Source organism: Somniosus microcephalus, chromosome 28 (assembly GCF_052327205.1).
Source record: "Somniosus microcephalus isolate GS21.2 chromosome 28, FLI_Smic_1.0, whole genome shotgun sequence".
NCBI classification, from domain to species: Eukaryota; Metazoa; Chordata; class Chondrichthyes; order Squaliformes; family Somniosidae; genus Somniosus; species Somniosus microcephalus.
Window position 1 is genome coordinate 14,588,207 of NC_141014.1, and position 17,440 is coordinate 14,605,646.

A 17,440-nucleotide genomic window follows, 5' to 3' on the forward strand; every position below is an offset into this window, starting at 1 on the left:
GTAGAGAATTCCACAGGTTCACCACTCTCTGGGTGAAGATATTCCTCCTCATCTCTGTCCTAAATGGCTTACCCTTTATCTTTAGACTGCGACCCCTGATTCTGGACTCCCCCGCCATCGGGAACATCCTTCCTGCATCTAGTCTGTCTAGTCCTGTTAGAATTTTATAAGTTTCAATGAGATCCCCTCTCATTCTTCTAAACTCCAGCGAGTATAAGCCCAATCGACCCAATCTCTCCTCATACGTCATTCCTGCCATCCCAGGCATCAGTCTGGTGAATCTTCGCTGCACTCCCTCCAAGGCAAGAACATCCTTCCTCAGATAAGGTAGCATAGTGGTTAGCACTGTTGCCTCACAGCGCCAGGGACCCGGGTTCGAATCCGGCCTCGGGTGACTGTCTCTGTGGAGTTTGCACATTCTCCCCGTGTTTGCGTGGGTTTCCTCCGGGTGCTCCGGTTTCCTCCCACAGTCCAAAGATGTGCGGGTTAGGATGATTGGCTATGATAAATTGACCCTTAGTGTCAGGGGGATTAAATACGTGGGGTTACGGGGATAGGGTGGGATATGTGTTGGTGTAGGGGTTACGGGGATCGGGTGGGATATGTGTCGGTGCAGGCTCGATGGGCCGAAATGGCCTCTATCTGCACTGTGGGGTTTCTGTGATTTCTGTGATTCTGTGAAGGTGACCAAAACTGCACACAATACTCAAGGTGTGGTCTCACCAAGGCCCTGTACAACTGCAAGACATCCTTGTTCCTGTACTCGAATCCTCTCGCTACGAAGGCCAACTAACCATTTGCCTTCTTAACTGCCTGCTGCACCTGCATGCTTACTTTCAGCGACTGGTGCACAAGGACACCCAGGTCTCGTTGCACTTCCCCTTCTCCCAATGTATTGCCATTCAGATAATAATCTGCCTTCCTGTTTTTGCCACTAAAGTGGATAACCTTGCATTTATCCACATTAAACTGCATCTGCCATATATCTGCCCAATCACCCAACCTGTCCAAATCATACTGGAGTTTCTCGGCATCCTGCTCACAGTGCACACGCCCACCCAGCTTTGTGTCGTCTGCAAACTTGGAGATATTACATCTAGTTCCCTCGTCTAGATCATTAATATATATTGTGAATAGCTGGGGTCCAAGGACCGATCACTGCGGTACCCCACAAGTCACTGCCTGCCACTTGGAAAAAGAGCCGTTTATTCCAACTCTTTGCTTCCTGTCTGCCAGCCAGTTCTCTATCCAAGTCAGTACCTTGCCCCCAATCCCATGTGCTTTAATGTTACACGCTAATCTCTTATGCGGGACCTTATCGAAAGCCTTCTGAAAGTCCAAATACACCACATCCACTGGTTCTCCCTTATCTATTCTACCAGTTACATCCTCAAAAAATTCCAGTAGATTAGTCAAGCACGATTTACCTTCTGTAAATCCATGTTGACTTTGTCCGATCCTGTCACTGTTTTCCAAGTGCTCTGCTATTACATATTTTATAATGGACTCTAGCATTTTCCCCACTACCGATGTCAGGCTTACCGGTCTATAATTCCCCATTTTCTCTCTACCACCTTTTTTGAATAGTGGGGTAACATTAGCTACCCTCCAATCCATGGGAACTGTTCCAGAATCTATAGAATTTTGAAAGATGACCAGCAATGCATCTACTATTTCTAGGGCCACTTCCTTAAGTACCCTAGGATGTAGATTATCAGGCCCTGGGGATTTATCGGCCTTCAATCCCGTCAATTTCCTTAACACCATTTCCCTACAAATACTGATTTCTATCAGTTCCTCCCTCTCATTAGACCCTATGTTCCCCGACATCTCTGGGAGGTTATTTGTGTCCTCCTTTGTGAAGACAGAACCAAGGTATGTATTTAATTGGTCTGCCATTTCTTTGTTCCCCATTATAAATTCCCCTGATTCTGACTGCAAGGGACCTACACTTGTCTTCACCAATCTTTTTCTCTTCACATATCTATAGAAGCTTTTACAGTCAGTTTTTATGTTCCCTGCAAGCTTACTCTCATAATCTATTTCCCCCCTCCTAATTAATCCCTTTGTCCTCCTTTGCTGAATCCTAAACTGCTCCCAATCCTCAAGTTTGCTGCTTTTTCTGGCCAATTTATATGTCCTCTCCTTGGATCTTATGCTATCCCTAACTTCCCTTGTTAGCCACAGTTGAGTCACCTTTTTTGTTTTATTTTTATGCCAAACAGGGATGAACAAATTCCGTAGTTCATCCATGCGATCTTTAAATGTTTGCCATTGCCCATCCACCGTCAACCCTTTAAGTGACATTCCTCAATCCATCCTACCCAACTCGCACCTCATACCATCGTAGTCTCCTTTATTTAAATTCAGGACCCTAGTCTCTGAGTCAACTACTTCACTCTCCATATCCCTCAGTACCCTTGCCTAACAATATATCGATCTCGGTTTTGAAATTTGATTCCCAGTGCTCCCATCATGTTGCTGGGAATCCTGGATCAAGCCATTTTCAAGGATTTGAATAGTTTCCTCTTCCTCAAATTTCAGATCGCCTCCCTAAATCTACAGCTGGATCAAGCCAGGAGAGAGCTGGGATCTTTCCGGGTGCAGAGCAACCGGCTCCAGGGACTAGTAAGGTCACCCGAGGAGCTAAGAGCGCAGATTCCGAAAGGCTTCATCTCTCAGGTAGGGAGCTCGCTCGAGACAAGTAAAGGCCATTCCGCTGGATCCCTGACATAATGACGGCCCGGACAAAGGCGGGCAGGCTCTCGCTGTGGGCACTCGCACTCTGAGCCCACTGGGCGCTGTTGTCAATGTTCTTCTCCCCATCTCCCACGGGCAGGCACACGGCAGATGAAATTTAATGCAGCGAAGCGCGAGGTGATTCATTATGGTTGGAAGAATGAGGAAAGGCAGTATAAACTAAATGGTACAATTTAAAAGGGGCTGCTGGAACAGAGCGACCTGTGGGTGTATGTATGCAAATCTTTGAAGGTGGCAGGACAAGTTGAGAAGGCTGTTTTTAAAAAAAAAAAGCATTTGGGATCCTTGGCTTTATCAACAGAGGCATAAGGTACAACAGGTGATCTTATTGAAACATATAAGATTCTGAGGGGGATTGACAGGGTAGATGCTGAGGATGTTTCCCCTAGTGGGGGTATCTAGAACTAGGGGACATAGTTTCAGAATAAGGGGTCGCCCACTTAAGACAGAGATGAGGAGGAATTTCTTCTCTGAGGGTCGTGAATCTTTGGAATTCTCTACCCCAGAGAGCTGTGGAGGCGGAGTCACTGAATATATTCAGGGTGAAGATAGACAGACATTTGAACTACAGGAAACTTTGTTATATCCGGCATCGACGGGACCGAGCCGTCGCCGATCTATCAAAACTGCCGGACATACAAAGTTAATGTTGAAGCATACGGAGGTTTTCATCTCCGTATCTGACAACAAACACTGTTGCTTAGCAACAGCTTGTAAACAGTCGGCCCGTACCTTGGAAGCGTCTCTGTAGCTTAGCAACAGCTTCAGAGAGACTTTCCAGAGCCCGACTGTTGAAAACAAAGCCACGAGAAGAAACAAAGCCACGAGAAGAAAAAAAACCTAACAAAACGGCTCCTGATTTCTGCCGGTAGATCGAGGTTTCCGGACATACAACCTCCGGATAAACCAAAGTTTCCTGTACAAGGGAGTCGAGGGGTATGGGGAGAGAGCGGGAAAGTGGTGTTGAGGCCAAGATTGGATCCGCCATGATCTTATTGAATGGCGGAGCAGGCTCGAGGGGTACGATCGGCCGACTCCTGCGCCTGTTTCTTATGTTCTAACAGCAAGGAAGTTATGCTGAACCTTTATAAAGCACTGGTTAGGCCCCAGCTGGAGTATTGTGTTCGATTCTGGGCCTCACACTTTAGGAAGGATGTCAAGGCCTTGGAGAGGATGCGGAGGAGATTTACTAGAATGGTACCAGGAATAAAAGATTTCAATTGCTTGGAGAGACTAGAGAAGCTGGGGTTGTTCTCCTCAGAGCAGAGACGGTTTAGGGGAGATTTGAAGGGTTTTGCTAGAGTAAATAACGAGAAACTGTTTCAAGTAGCAGAAGGGTCGATAACCAGAGGGCAAAGAATTAAGGTAATTGGCAAAAGAACCAGAGGCGACATGAGGAAAAAATAAATTACGCAGCGAGTTGTTATGATCTGGAACGCGCTGCCTGAAAGGGCGGTGGAAGCAAATTCAATAATAATTTTCAAAAGGGAATTGGATAAATACTTGAAACGGGTGGCGCTGTCCAGGGAGAGTATAAAATACTTTGCAGGGCTGTGGGGAAAGAGCGGGGGACTGGGACTAATTGGAGAGCTCTTCCATTGAGTCAGCACAGGCAGAAATGTGGCTAATGACCTCCTCCTGTGCGTATCACTCTATGATTCTATCTCCACTCACCGTGCTATCTCACCGTGGGGTACCTTTCCGCGAGCACAAGCTGGCCTCTAGTATCTCACCCAAGTGACCGTTCTTCAAATGTGTCAGCAGGCTAGTCAACCATCGAGAGCATCACAACCAGTCCTGATGCTGTCCTCACTTGATGTCCTCACCAGTAGGGCCATAGGGAATCAATCATAGGAACAGGAATAGCCCATTCAGCCCTCGAGCCTGTTCCGCCATTCAATGAGATCATGGCTGATCTGTATCTGAACTCCATCTACCCGCCTTGGTTCCGTAACCCTTAATACCCTAGCCTAACAAAAATCCATCTCGGTTTTGAAATTTTCAATTGCCCCCCGAAGCCTCAACAGTTTTTTTGGGGGGTGGGGAAGATTTCCATTTCCCACCAACCTTTGTGTGAAGAAGTGCTTCCTGACATCACCCCTGAACGGCCTGGCTCTAATTTTAAGGTTCTGCCCCTTTGTTCTGGACTCTCCCCCCACCAGAGGAAAGAGTTTCTCTCTCTCGACCCGATCAACTCCTTTAATCATCTTAAACACCGCAATTAGATCACCCTTTAATCTTCTATATTCAAGGGAATACAAGCCCGGTCTATGCAACTTGCCCTCATAATTTAACCCTTTTTGGCCCCGGGAGTGGAATCCTGGCCTTTCTTTGTCTTCTCCCTCGCCCATCACCCCTCTCCCCACCAGATGTTTCGCCCTCATCGCTCTGACCCTTTCAACGTTTCAGGCAACCTGTGAGCGCGGCTTCCTGGAGATGGAGGAATCTCATCGGAAGGCCATGGAGGAGCTTCAGCGACAACACAAGCGGGAGATAGAGAAGGTCCAATACGACAAAGACCGACTACTGTCTGAGGAAACCGACGCCACCATCTCTGGTATGAGTAGGCTATTGCAGACCCAATACTTGCTGACATGAATCAGTCATTCATGAAAGAAAGACTTATGAAATAATACTGAGCGGCCTACAGGTGGCGCTGTCCAGGGAGAGTATAAATACTCGGGCACGGGCCCAGCTTGCACAGGACATTCTTAACAGGAACTAGTGAAGGACACAAGTAGACCTCCATGTTGTAAAACAGTTGATTAAAGCTTTGTTTAACGCTTAGACCAAGTGCCTCGTAGTTTTCTTACGTCACTTGCCATGTTAAGGGGCGGAGGAAGGCAATTTTGATTTTGCACTTTATGCCCAAGTCTAAAATAAACTGCCAGGAGACACTTTTGTGGAGAGCTCCCTATATTCTGGGGGGCTACTTTGAAAGTCTTGTCTTTGTATAGCTCCTTTCACGACCTCAGTATATCCCAAAGCGGTTTAAAGCCAATTAAATACTTTTGTAGTCACTGTTGTAATGTAGGAAATGCAGCAGCCAATTTGCGCACAGCAAGCTCCCACAAACAGCAATGTGAGAACGACCAGATCGTCTGCTTTTAGTGATGATGATTGAGGGATAAATATTGGCCAGGACACCGGAGAGAACTCCCCTGCTCCTCTTTGAAGTAGTGCCATAGGATCATTTACCTCCACCTGAGAGGGCAGACGGGGCCTCGGTTTAACGTCTCATCCGAAAGAAGGCACCTCCGACAGTGCAGCACTCCCTCAGCACTGCAGTGGGAGCGTCAGCCTAGATTTGTGTTCAAGTCTCTGGAGCGGGACCCAGAGGTGAGAGTGCTACCCACTGGGCCGTGACTGACTTCAGCCCCTGTTCATGCACACGGAACTTCATTGAATAGAATTTAGAATTCCGTGGGCTTTCTGGTGCAGTGATATTTCTGAGGCGAAGCTTCCTGATTGTTTGATCAGTCCTATTTGACCCAGGTGTACTACACATTAGGGAGAACTAAATTCATCTGATTGGCCACCAAATCTTCAACGTTATTCTTAGATGCCTTTTTTCATTTTCATTTCACAGTTTTATGAAAGGGAACTTGTGTTTGACAAATCTAGTAGAGTTTTTTGAGGGTGTAACTAGCAGGGTAGATAAAGGGGAACCAGTAAATGTAGTATATTTGGATTTTCAGAAGGCATTTGATAAGGTGCCACATAAGAGGTTGTTAGACAAGATTAGGGCTCATGGGTTTGGGGGTAATATATTAGCATGGATTGAGGATTGTTTAATGGACAGAAAACAGAGCGTAAGAATAAATGGGTCATTTTCGGGTTGGCAGGCTGTAACTAGTGGAGTGCCGCAAGGATTAGTGCTTGGGCCTCAGCTATTTACAATCTATATCATAAGTTAGTTAAGGGGACCGAGTGTAAGATATCCAAATTTGCTGATGATACAAAGCTAAGTGGGAAAGTAAGCTGTGAGGAGGATGTAAAGAGGCTGCAAGTGATTGGGGCAAGAAGGTGGCAGATGGATTATAATGTGGGGAAGTGTGAAATTATCCACTTTGGTAGGAAGAATAGAAAAGCAGAATATTTTTTAATAGGTGAGATACTAGTAAATGATGGTATTCTGAGGAATTTGGGGGTTCTTGTACACATGCAGGTACAACGAGCTATTAGGAAGGCAAATGGTATGTTAGCCTTTATTGCAAGGGGATTGGAGTATAAGAGTAAGGAAGTCTTGCTGCAATTATATAGAGCTTTGGTGAGACCACACCTGGAGTACTGTGTACAGTTTTGGTCTCCTTATTTAAGGAAGGATATACTTGCCTTAGAGCGGGTGCAATGAAGATTCACTAGATTGAGTCCTGGTGTTGAGGGGACTCTCCTATGATGGGATATTGAGTAGAATGGGCCTATATTCTCTGGAGTTTAGAAGAATGAGAGGTGATCTCATTGAAACATATAAAATTCTTAGAGGGCTTGACAGGGTAGATGCTGAGAGGCTGTTTCCCCCTGGCTGGAGAGTCTAGAACTAGGGGTCACAGTCTCAGAATTAAGGAGCCGGCCATTTAGGACTGAGATGAGGAGAAATTTCTTCACTCAGAGGGTTGTGAGCCTTTGGAATTCTCTGCCCCAGAGGTAGTTGTTAGAGGTAGTCTGTGACATGCCCACCTGTGTGGAATTTCCCCTTCGAGTCTGATCCAGTTACCTCATGGGAAAAAAAAATGACCTTAAGAATTGACAGTTGACTTCCTAAATGGGCATTTGACCTCATGAGTCAGTGAAGGGAGAAGAGAGAGAAGCATTTGAGCAGGGACAAAACAAAGGCAAAGAGATGAATGAGAGGCCTCAGTGAATGGGCACATGACCTCACGCATGGCCAGCTGACCATATTCTTGACATGATTGGAACCGGACTTATTGATGTCACTAAAAGGGGGAATGCAAACTCTATTCTTGGTGTCTCTGCTCTACTCTACAGCTTCCGCAAACAACAGTATTAACGTGTAAAATACCGGATGAAAGGTCTTCTGCTGACTGAGCAGGTATGTGCGCCCCCCCCTGGCGTGATGCTAAGCCACATATACCTTGGGGGGGGGGCCCCAGGTACCAATCCCAATCTGTGCTGAGATTGCGTGCCGGGGCCAAGACCCTACAGGAGAGCTCCAGCTGGCCGCAAGCACTTCTGGTCTAGGGAGGGGGAAACACGGGGTCGGGTTCCCTCTCCAGTCACCCTTTGGAAAGCGTGTGGATGTCAGCTGAGGACAAGATTGGGCTCAGCCAGGATGCCTCCTACAGTCAAATAGCCCATTGACACTCGGCGTGGTGGTGGGAGGAGTGAAATTCGATAAGGCCCCAAAACGGGCGGGGCCAGCGCAGGGCGAGATTTGCTTGCGCCCATTCAGGAAGCGCAGGCAGCGCGTTGATTTGGTGCGGCCTGCTAATTTGAATGATTTCAGCGCGCAGCCCAGCGAGGAACGTGCTGCTTCAGGCTGTGATCTCGGCTGGAGGCCCGATGTCGCGTCGCTGTGGCGACGCTGCATTCTCTTTAAAGCAAGGCTGTCAGTTTTGAAAGCAGTCTCGAGCCCTTAAAGTTGAACTGCCTTCTGGGAGGGAAAAAAATTAAAATGTTCAAAAAATAAGCAGTCTGTATAGCTCCGCGTATTTCCAGCATTTTCAGTTTTTATTTCAGATTTCCAGCATCCGTGTTTTGCTTTTGTACCGTTTGTAGTCCCTGGTTAAGCCAATTTCTAATCCACCTCAGAACTTTGCCTCTTATTTCATACTTTCCTCATATAATCCTTGCGGTTTGTACAAGTATATGTAAATTCTTGGCTCTTCCATCATATCTCCCTCCTTAGGTTTAATTGAAAGATGAAGCTTGTGGTCCCAGACTCACTATTTTGAAGCTGGGTCACTCACCTGTATGAAACATCGCCACCCGTAACAACAACAACTTGCATTTATATAGTGCCTTTAACGTAGTAAAACGTCCCGAGGCGCTGCACAGGAGCGATTAAATAAAATTTGACACCGAGCCACATAAGGCGATATTAGGACAGGGCTTGGTCAAAGAGGTAGGTTTTAAAGAGCGTCTTAAAGGAGGAGAGAGAGGTGGCGAGGCGGAGAGGTTTAGGTAGGGAATTCCAGAGTTCAGGGCCCAGGCAGCTGAAGGCACGGCCGCCAATGGTGGAGCGATTAAAATCAGGGAGGCTCAAGAGGACAGAATTGGAGGAGCGCAGCTATCTCGGGGGGGGGGGGGGCGGCGGTGGTTCTAGGGCTGGAGGAGGTTACAGAGATAGGGAGGGGGTGAGGCCATGGAAGGATTTAAACAGAAGGATGAGAATCTTAAAAGCAAGTCGTTGTCGGACCCAGGAGCCAGTGTTGGTCAGTGAGCGCAGGGGTTGATCTAAGAAAACTACTAGGCACTTGGTCTGAGCATTAAACAAAGCTTTAATCAACTGTTTTACAACATGGAGGTCTAGTTGTGTCCTTCACTAGTTCCTGTTAAGAATGTCCTGCGCAAGCTGGGCCCGTACCCGAGTATTTATACTCTCCCTGGACAGCGCCACCCGCAGGCCGCTCAGTATTATTCCAGAAGGCTTTCTTTCATGAATGACTGATTCATGTCAGGGGTGATGGGTGAACGGGACTTGATCTCATTGAGATGGTAATTAGCTGCAGACTGATAATAAGGAGTTCTGGGTCACAAGCCCATGTTGTCAACAGTTGTCTAAAATGTGCAAGAATTAATTTCAGCCATAAAGCTGGCAGCTCACGGGTCTGTGTTTTCTGTCACAGCCATTGAAGCGGTGAAGAAGGCCCACCGTGAGGAGCTGGAGAGGGAGCTGGAGAGACTGCGCAGCACTCAGCACGTTGCAAACAACAGCGACTTGGAGAGACTTCGCAAGCGGCACCAGTGAGTACGGGTTACCCCTTGGGAAGTTTATGTCAGGCATCCCTCGGGAATCGAGGTCAAATTGGGAAGCGCAGACAGAGCCAGTATGTGTGGGAACCCCTCAGAAAGCGGCACCAGCTAGCACAGGGAGCAGCCTTTCTTCAACAGGAATTTAAACTATTTTTCTGGTGTTAAAAAAAAAAGCAGTGTGTCTATTAACACCACTGTCGGCCAATGAGTTGGAGGTGGGGCGGGACTTACGGCAGGGCTCACAGCAAACAGTCTATTTTACAGCAAACAGCATCTATTTACTCAGCAAACAGTCAATTTAAACAGCGCACTACAGCAAACAGTCTACAGAGTCTATTTAGTAACAGAACTCATGACCGAAACTGCAGCAAATACTCCTGATAAAAGCAGGATTATTTCTCCAGCAAAATACAGTGAGTGGAGGATAGTTACATAATACAAATTCTGTGCGTAAACTCAATCCCAGTCACTTACAGCAGTGCGTGATTGATGGGGGAATTACCCAGTCATCTCCATTCTGGCCGGGAATTGTGGTGTCACTCTATGCAGCCTATTAAAAAGTGGCTGGTCCAAAGGAGTGTTTGCCATTTGGGTGTTCGCGTGTTGCTTTGTGTGATTGTCGGTCACTGGCTGGATTTGTTTCCTTACTTGGAGTCCCTTGCTGCTTCCCCCACAGGGAGGAGCTGGAGTCGCTCCAGAGGGAGCTGCAGGTGCTGTCAGAACAATACTCCCGCAAATGCTTGGAGATCAACCACCAGGTGAAGGAGACGCAGTTGCGGGAGAAGGACCTGACACGGAGCCAACGGGAGAACGAGGAGCTGCTGCGACAAAACCAGGTAATGGGGGAGGGAAGGAACTCGATCTCGCTTTGAGGGCCACGTGTTGCTTTTTTAAATTCGTTCCTGGGATGTGGGCATCGCTGTCTATCCCGAGTTGCCCTTGAGAAGGTGGTGGTGAGCCGCCTTCTTGAACTGCTGCAGTCCGTGTGGTGAAGGTGCTCCCACAGTGCTGTTGGGGAGGGAGCTCCAGGATTTTGACTCTGCGACGATGAAGGATCGGCGATCTATTTCTAAGTCAGGATGGTGTGTGACTTGGAGTGGAACTTGGAGGTGGTGGTGTTTCCATGCACCTGCTACCCTTGTCCTTCTGGGTGGAAGAGTTTGCGGGTTTGGGAGGTGCTGTCGAAGAAGCCTTGGCGAGTTGCTGTAGTGCATCTTGTAGATGGTACACACTGCAGCCACGGTTCGCCGGTGGTGGAGGGAGTGAATGTTTAAGGTGGTGGATGGGGTGCCCATCAGGTGGGCTGCTTTTTCCTGGATGGTGTTGAGCTTCTTGAGTGTTGTTGCAGCTGCACTCATCCAGGCAAGTGGAGAGTATTCCATCACACTCCTGACTTGTGCCTTGTAGATGGTGGAAGTCTTTGGGGAGTCAGGAGGTGAGACACTCGCCGCAGAACACCCAGCCTCTGACCTGCTCTTGTCGCCACAGTATTTATGTGGCTGGTCCAGTTAAGTTCCTGGTCAATGGTGACCCCCCAGGGTATTGATGGTGGGGGATTTGGCGATGGTAATGCCGTTGAATGTCAAGGGGAGGTGGTTAGACTCTCACTTGTTGGAGAAAGTCATTGCCTGGCACTTGTGTGGTGCGAATGTTACTTGCCACCTATCAGCCCAAGCCTGAATTTGTGGGGAAATGGTAGTTCACTAGGGACACACATCTCCCTACGTTGAGGGAGGGGGATACATAAAATAAAACATGAGATGAAAAATGCCACTGAGCCCATCTCCCGCTGTTGGGAATCCTGGTGTATTATAGACACCTTCTGGAGACTCCAGATCAACCCCGGAGGGTTGGCAAGTGGCAACCGTAGTTACTGTCTGGGTTAAATCCTTCCATGGACCTGGGTCCTACCTTCATGAGTCTCCTCGGGACCTAAATGCTGAGTCCTCCTTTGCCAGAATGCACCTCAACTGAAGAGTGTTTAAATCACCAGCCTTGGGCAGCGCAGTGATCCACACGTCACAGACACACACGGGATGATTTTACCAGCCCTGGGCAGTTGGGTTTGGAGGTGGGACTGCCGGGAAAATGGCAGAATCTGGGGGTGGTTACCCATCCTGTCTCCGTGCCATCTTCCAGGGAACTGGGAAGGGGATTACAGCCAACTAACTGCCCATTAACAGGTAGTTAACAGGCAGTTAAGAGGATAATCCCCATTTTACCAATAGAGGCGCGGGCTTCCCGACGTTGGGAAACTCTGCCAGGGTCACCGAGGCGAGCAGTGGGTCTGCGGGAGTCGGAGGGGTCGAAAAGTGCGCTGTGAAGGCGAGTGATGGGCGCAAGTGTGGAGAGGTAAGTATGTGAGGTGAGTGGAAAGTGATAGAAAATGTTTACTTACCTTTGTTTCTTCCTGCAGGCTTCAACCGTTGGGGAACCGGAGAGTCTCGCATCTCACCGGCAGAGATGACAGATGGCTGCTGCATTCTCCGATGCAACATCCATCTAATTTCTGCTCACAAAAGAGGTTTGATGAGCCTTGAATACAAGGACTCATGAAACAACAGAGAATGTCAGTGTTTACAGCTTCACAGAGCTGTCAAACGATGACAATTCATCTGTCAAAAATTTTTGACAGATGAAACGTCATACGCTGACGTTCTCTGTAACTGGCTTCCCCTTAATTGGCCTGCTGAGCCCACTGGGCGGGGTTTAACAAGGTCAATCAAGGGAAAATAGCGTGGGTTGGGCACAAGTCAATGGAGGCGGGACTAAAACCCAACAAGCAGCAGTCCCGCCCCCCAACACGCCCCCATTGGCAAAATCGCCCCCCTTGTGTCTCGAGTCGGTTACTGTGTCATATGGTGCATTCGGAATTTATCCCATTTACGCTGCAGGCTGACTGGAATTTTCCGGGGTGTCGGTGGCGGGTCGGGTGGGAAAGTTTTTTTTTGACAGCGGTTCGGGGACAATAAATCATTAAATATTCAGAATAGTTAATAACTAATATAAAAAATAGTTTAAGAAGAGCAGGCAGTGAAACTAACGAAAGGCAAAATCCGATAAAGTGAAGTGACGGAGAGCACGAGGGAGCTGCTCAGAGTCTGAGTAAACCGGGTGAGCAAACAGGAAGTCACTCGCTTTTTTTTAACAAAAGCTGCCTATCTAATTTAAATTTAAGTTTAATTGAACATCTGCAGTGAGTGTCTGCAGCTCGAGGAACTTCGGCTCAGAGTTGTTGAGCTGGAGTACGAGGTGCAGACATTGCGGGGCGTCAGGGAGGGGCAGAGTTACCGGGACACTTTGTTCCAGGAGGCAGTCACACCCTTTAGGTTAAGCAGTACTTTAGAGTTCGTCAATGGTCAGGGACAGGAGGGTGTGACTGCGAGTCAGGAAGGTATGCGGACCTAGGATCTAGTGATGGAGGAGCCTCAGCCCTTGACCTTGTCCAACAGGTACGAGGTACTTGCTGGCTGTGTGGATGAGAACAAGGACTGCAGGGAGGATGGGCAAACTGACCACAGCACCGTGGTACAGGAGGCCATTCAAGTGGGGGGGGGGAGTGAAAATGAATGTGGTAGTGGTAGGTGACAGTATAGTCAGGGGAATAATTACTGTTCTCTGCAGCGTCGACAGGGAGTACTGAAGGCTGTGTTGCCAGGGTTAAGGATATCGCCTCACGGCTGGAGAAGAAGTGGGAGGGGGAGGATCCAGTTGTCGTGGTCCATGTAGGGACCAACGACATTAAGATGGAAAGTGAAGAAGTCCAATCTGAAACTAGGGTCCTAAATCTAAACAAAGGAAACTACGAAGGTATGAGGAGTGAGTTGGCTATGATAGATTGGGAAGCTTCATTAAAAGGCACGACGGTGGACAGGCAATGGCTAACATTTAAGGAACGAATGCATGAATTGCAACAGTTATACATTCCTTTCTGGCGCAAAAACACAAAAGGAAAAGCGGCCCAACCATGGCTAACAAAAGAAATTAAGGATAGTATTAGATCCAAAGAGGAGTCATATAAAGTTGCCAGAAAAAGTAGCAAGCCTGAGGATTGGGAGCAGTTTAGAGTTCAGCAAAAAAGGACCAAGAGATTGATTATGAGGGGAAAACTAGAGTATGAGCGTAAACTTGCAAGGAACATAAAAGCGGACTTCTACAAGTATGTAAAAAGAAAAAGAGTAGTGAAGACAAATGTAGGTCCCTTACAGTCAGAAACGGGAGAATTTATAATGGGGATCAAGGAAATGGCAGAGTAATTAAACAAATATTTTGGTTCTGTCTTCATGGTAGAGGACACAAATAACTTCCCAGAAATGCTAGGGAAACAAGGGTCTAGTGAGAAGGAGGAACTAAAGGAAATTAGTATTAGTAAAAAAAATAGTGCTGGAGAAATTAATGGGACTGAAAGCTGATAAATCCCCAGGGCCTGATAATCTGCATCCCAGAGTACTATAAGAGGTAGCCATGGAAATAGTGGATGCACTGGTTGTCATCTTCCAAAATTCCATAGATTATGGAACAGTTCCTGCAGATTGGAGGGTGGCAAATGTAACCCCACTATTTAAAAAAGGAGGGCGAGAGAAAACAGGGAACTACAGACATCAGTAGTAGGGAAAATGTATTATAAAGGATGTGATAACAGGATGCTTAGAAAATATCAATGGGATTAGACAGTCAACATGGATTTATGAAAGGGAAATCGTGTTTGATAAACCAACTGGAGTTTTTTGAGGATGTAACTGGTAGAATAGATAAGGTGTATGTGGTGTATTTGGATTTTCAGAAGGCCTTTGATAAAGTCCTACATAAGAGGTTAGTGTACAAAATTAAAGCACATGGGATTGGGGGTAATATACTGGCATGGATTGAAAATTGGTTAACAGACGGGAAACAGAGAGTAGGAATAAATGGGTCTTTTTCGGGGTGGCAGGCAGTGACTAGTGGGGTACCGCAGGGATTAGTGCTTGGGCCCCAGCTATTCACAATATATATCAATGATTTGGATGAGGGAACCAAATGTAATATTTCCAAGTTTGCTGACGACACGAAACTAGGTGGGGTTGTGAGTTGTGAGGAGGATGCAAAGAGGCTTCAAGGTGATTTGGACAAGTTGAGTGAGTGGGCAAATACATGGCAGATGCAGTATAACGTAGATAAATGTGAAGTTACCCACTTCGGTAGGAAAAACAGAAAGGCAGAGTATTATTTAAATGGTGATAGATTGGGAAATGTTGATGTACAAAGGGACCTGGGTGTCCTTGTACACCAGTCACTGAAAGCAAACATGCAGGTGCTTACTACAGTTATACAGGGCCTTGGTGAGACCACACCTGGAGTACTGTGTGCAGTTTTGGTCTCCTTACCAAAGAAAGGATATACTTGCCATAGAGGGAGTGCAGCGAAGGTTCACCAGACTGATTCCTGGGATGGCAGGACTGTCGTATGAGGAGAGATTGGGTCGGGTCGGCCTGTATTCACTAGAGTTTAGAAGAATGAGAGGGGATCTCATTGAAACGTATAAAATTCTGACAGGGCTAGACAGACTGGATGCAGGGAGGATGTTTCCCCTGGCTGGGGGGTCCAGAACAAGGGATCACAGTCTCAGGATACAGGGTAGAACATTTAGGACTGAGATGAAGAGAAATTTCTTCACTGAGGGTGGTGAACCTGTAGAATTCTCTACAACAGAAGGCTGTGGAGGCCAAGTCACTGAATATACTTAAGAAGGAGATAGATAGATTTCTAGACACAAAAGGCATCAAGGGGTATGGGGAGAGAGCGGGAATATGGTATTGAGCTACCCAAAATTCACAAAAATATGCCTGGAATTCAGAAATTTGAATGACGACCAAAAACTCCCATACCTACTAGGGGAAGAGAGAAATTGTGTAACCTTAGCGGCACGCTATGTTACAGCTTGCCATAAACAGAGGGACAACCACTAAATATAAGAAAAGAGTATATACAAATTATATGAATGTATATTTATACACTCAGGGATATATCTGTTTATACACTGTATGGATAGATCTGTATTTTTCTGTACAACCATGAATGTTTCTCGATGCTTTGGCAACATAAGATGTACCTTGTCATGCCAATAAAGCGATTTGAATTGAATTGAATTGATAGAGGATCAGCCATGATATTGAATGGCGGAGCAGGCTCGGAAGGATTGAATGACCTACTCCTGCTCCTATTTTTCTATGTTTTTTTTCTATGTTCTAACAACATAGGTAGAACTAGGAATGAGGTTCTGCTGAGAGAGTTTGAGGAGCTAGGATCCAAATTAAAAAGCAGAACCTCAAAGGTAATAATCTCTGGATTGTTACCTGAGCCATGCGCAAATTGGCATTGGGACAAACAAATTAGAGGCTTTAATGTGTGGCTCAATAAGTGGTGTGGGAGGAATGGGTTTTTGTTCATGGGCTACTGGCAACAGTACTGGGGAAAGAGGGAGCTGTTCCGTTAGGACGGGCTCCACTTAAACCGGGCTGGGAACAGTGCCCTGGTGAATCGAATAACTAGGGCAGTAGACAGGGCTTTAAACTAATGAAGGGTGGATGGGAGGATTCAAGATAGAGTAAATTTAAAAGCAGCGAGAGAAATGTCAAGGCTCTAGAGCAGAGCAGAGTTTTGGGTAAAAATAAGCGGAGTGGGTCAGGAAGGGACAGAGTAACAAAGGTCATAGGGCATCAGTGACTGAGGTGACATCAGGGAAAAATAGAAAAAACTCAAAGCTAAAGGCACTATATCTGAATGGGCGAAGCATTCGCGACAAAATAGATGAATTAATAATGCAGATAGAAATTAATAGGTTTGATCTAATAGCCATTATGGAGACGTGGTTGCAATGTGGCCAAGGTTGGGAACGAAATATTCCAGGATACTTAACTTTTAGAAGGGATAGGCAAAATGGAAAAGTAGGAGGGGTAGCCCTGATAATAAAGGATGGGATAAAGACAGTAGAGAGAATGGGGTAAAAATTGGGCAGCATCCTGTGCTACCTTCATTGGGCGCTAATTTTAGCACCCTGAAAAAGTTAGCGCCCCCGCGGCCGATACTCCCAGGTAGCGCCCCGAGAGGGAGGAGGGACAGTACTGGAAGTATCCCTATTGGAGCGCTGCGAGTCAATATCCGGGTGCATCGGCACGTCGCGCCGCGGTACTGCATGCCTTCCTCTCCTTATTAAAGGGGAGGGGCCTTGCGCAGAATGTCCTGGCGCCCAGCTGGGCCACCAGGGATCGGGAGTGCCGGTAAACGAGCCCGGCACTCGAGAGGAGTGCCGGGCTCACGGAGAGCAGCCGGCATCCCGCGGGGGGGCTTCACGGGGGCCGGGGGGGGGGGGGGAGGCAGGTGCTGGCAGGCGGCCAGCAACAAAAATGGCCGCCTGCCACCTCCCCTTTAACTAGCGCCGCCCCGGCCGCAGGTAGGCCTCCGTGACGCGCTGGACATAGTGTCCGGCGGTAAGTCGGGGGGTGCCACCCAATGTTACAGCCGGGGCGCTGCACACGGCGATGATGGTGCGGCGCTAACGGTTAGCGCCGCCGCTAATCTCCCGTTGAATTTCGCTAGTTGATTTGCGCCCCGTTAGCGCCCTCTTTGGGTGTTAACAGGAGGCGCAAATCAATCGAATTTAGCCCCCAAAGGATCTTAGCTCCGAAAATCAAGAAGTAGAATCAGTTTGGGTGGAGCTAAGAAACAGCAAGGGGCAGAAATCATTGGTGGGAGTTGTTTATAGGCC

At 47.4% G+C, this 17,440-nt stretch overlaps 1 protein-coding gene across 1 annotated transcript in view; it reads left to right on the forward strand.

Moving 5' to 3' along the window:
* LOC147098983 (uncharacterized) overlaps nt 1–17,440 on the forward strand; it is a 411,709-nt gene that overhangs the window by 350,082 nt on the left and 44,187 nt on the right. Inside the window, exons 26-29 of the mRNA XM_085969501.1 lie at nt 2,545–2,682; nt 5,170–5,317; nt 9,570–9,687; nt 10,373–10,532. Coding sequence (XP_085825627.1) covers nt 2,545–2,682; nt 5,170–5,317; nt 9,570–9,687; nt 10,373–10,532 — 564 coding nt within the window. The remainder of the gene's footprint in view (nt 1–2,544; nt 2,683–5,169; nt 5,318–9,569; nt 9,688–10,372; nt 10,533–17,440) is intronic.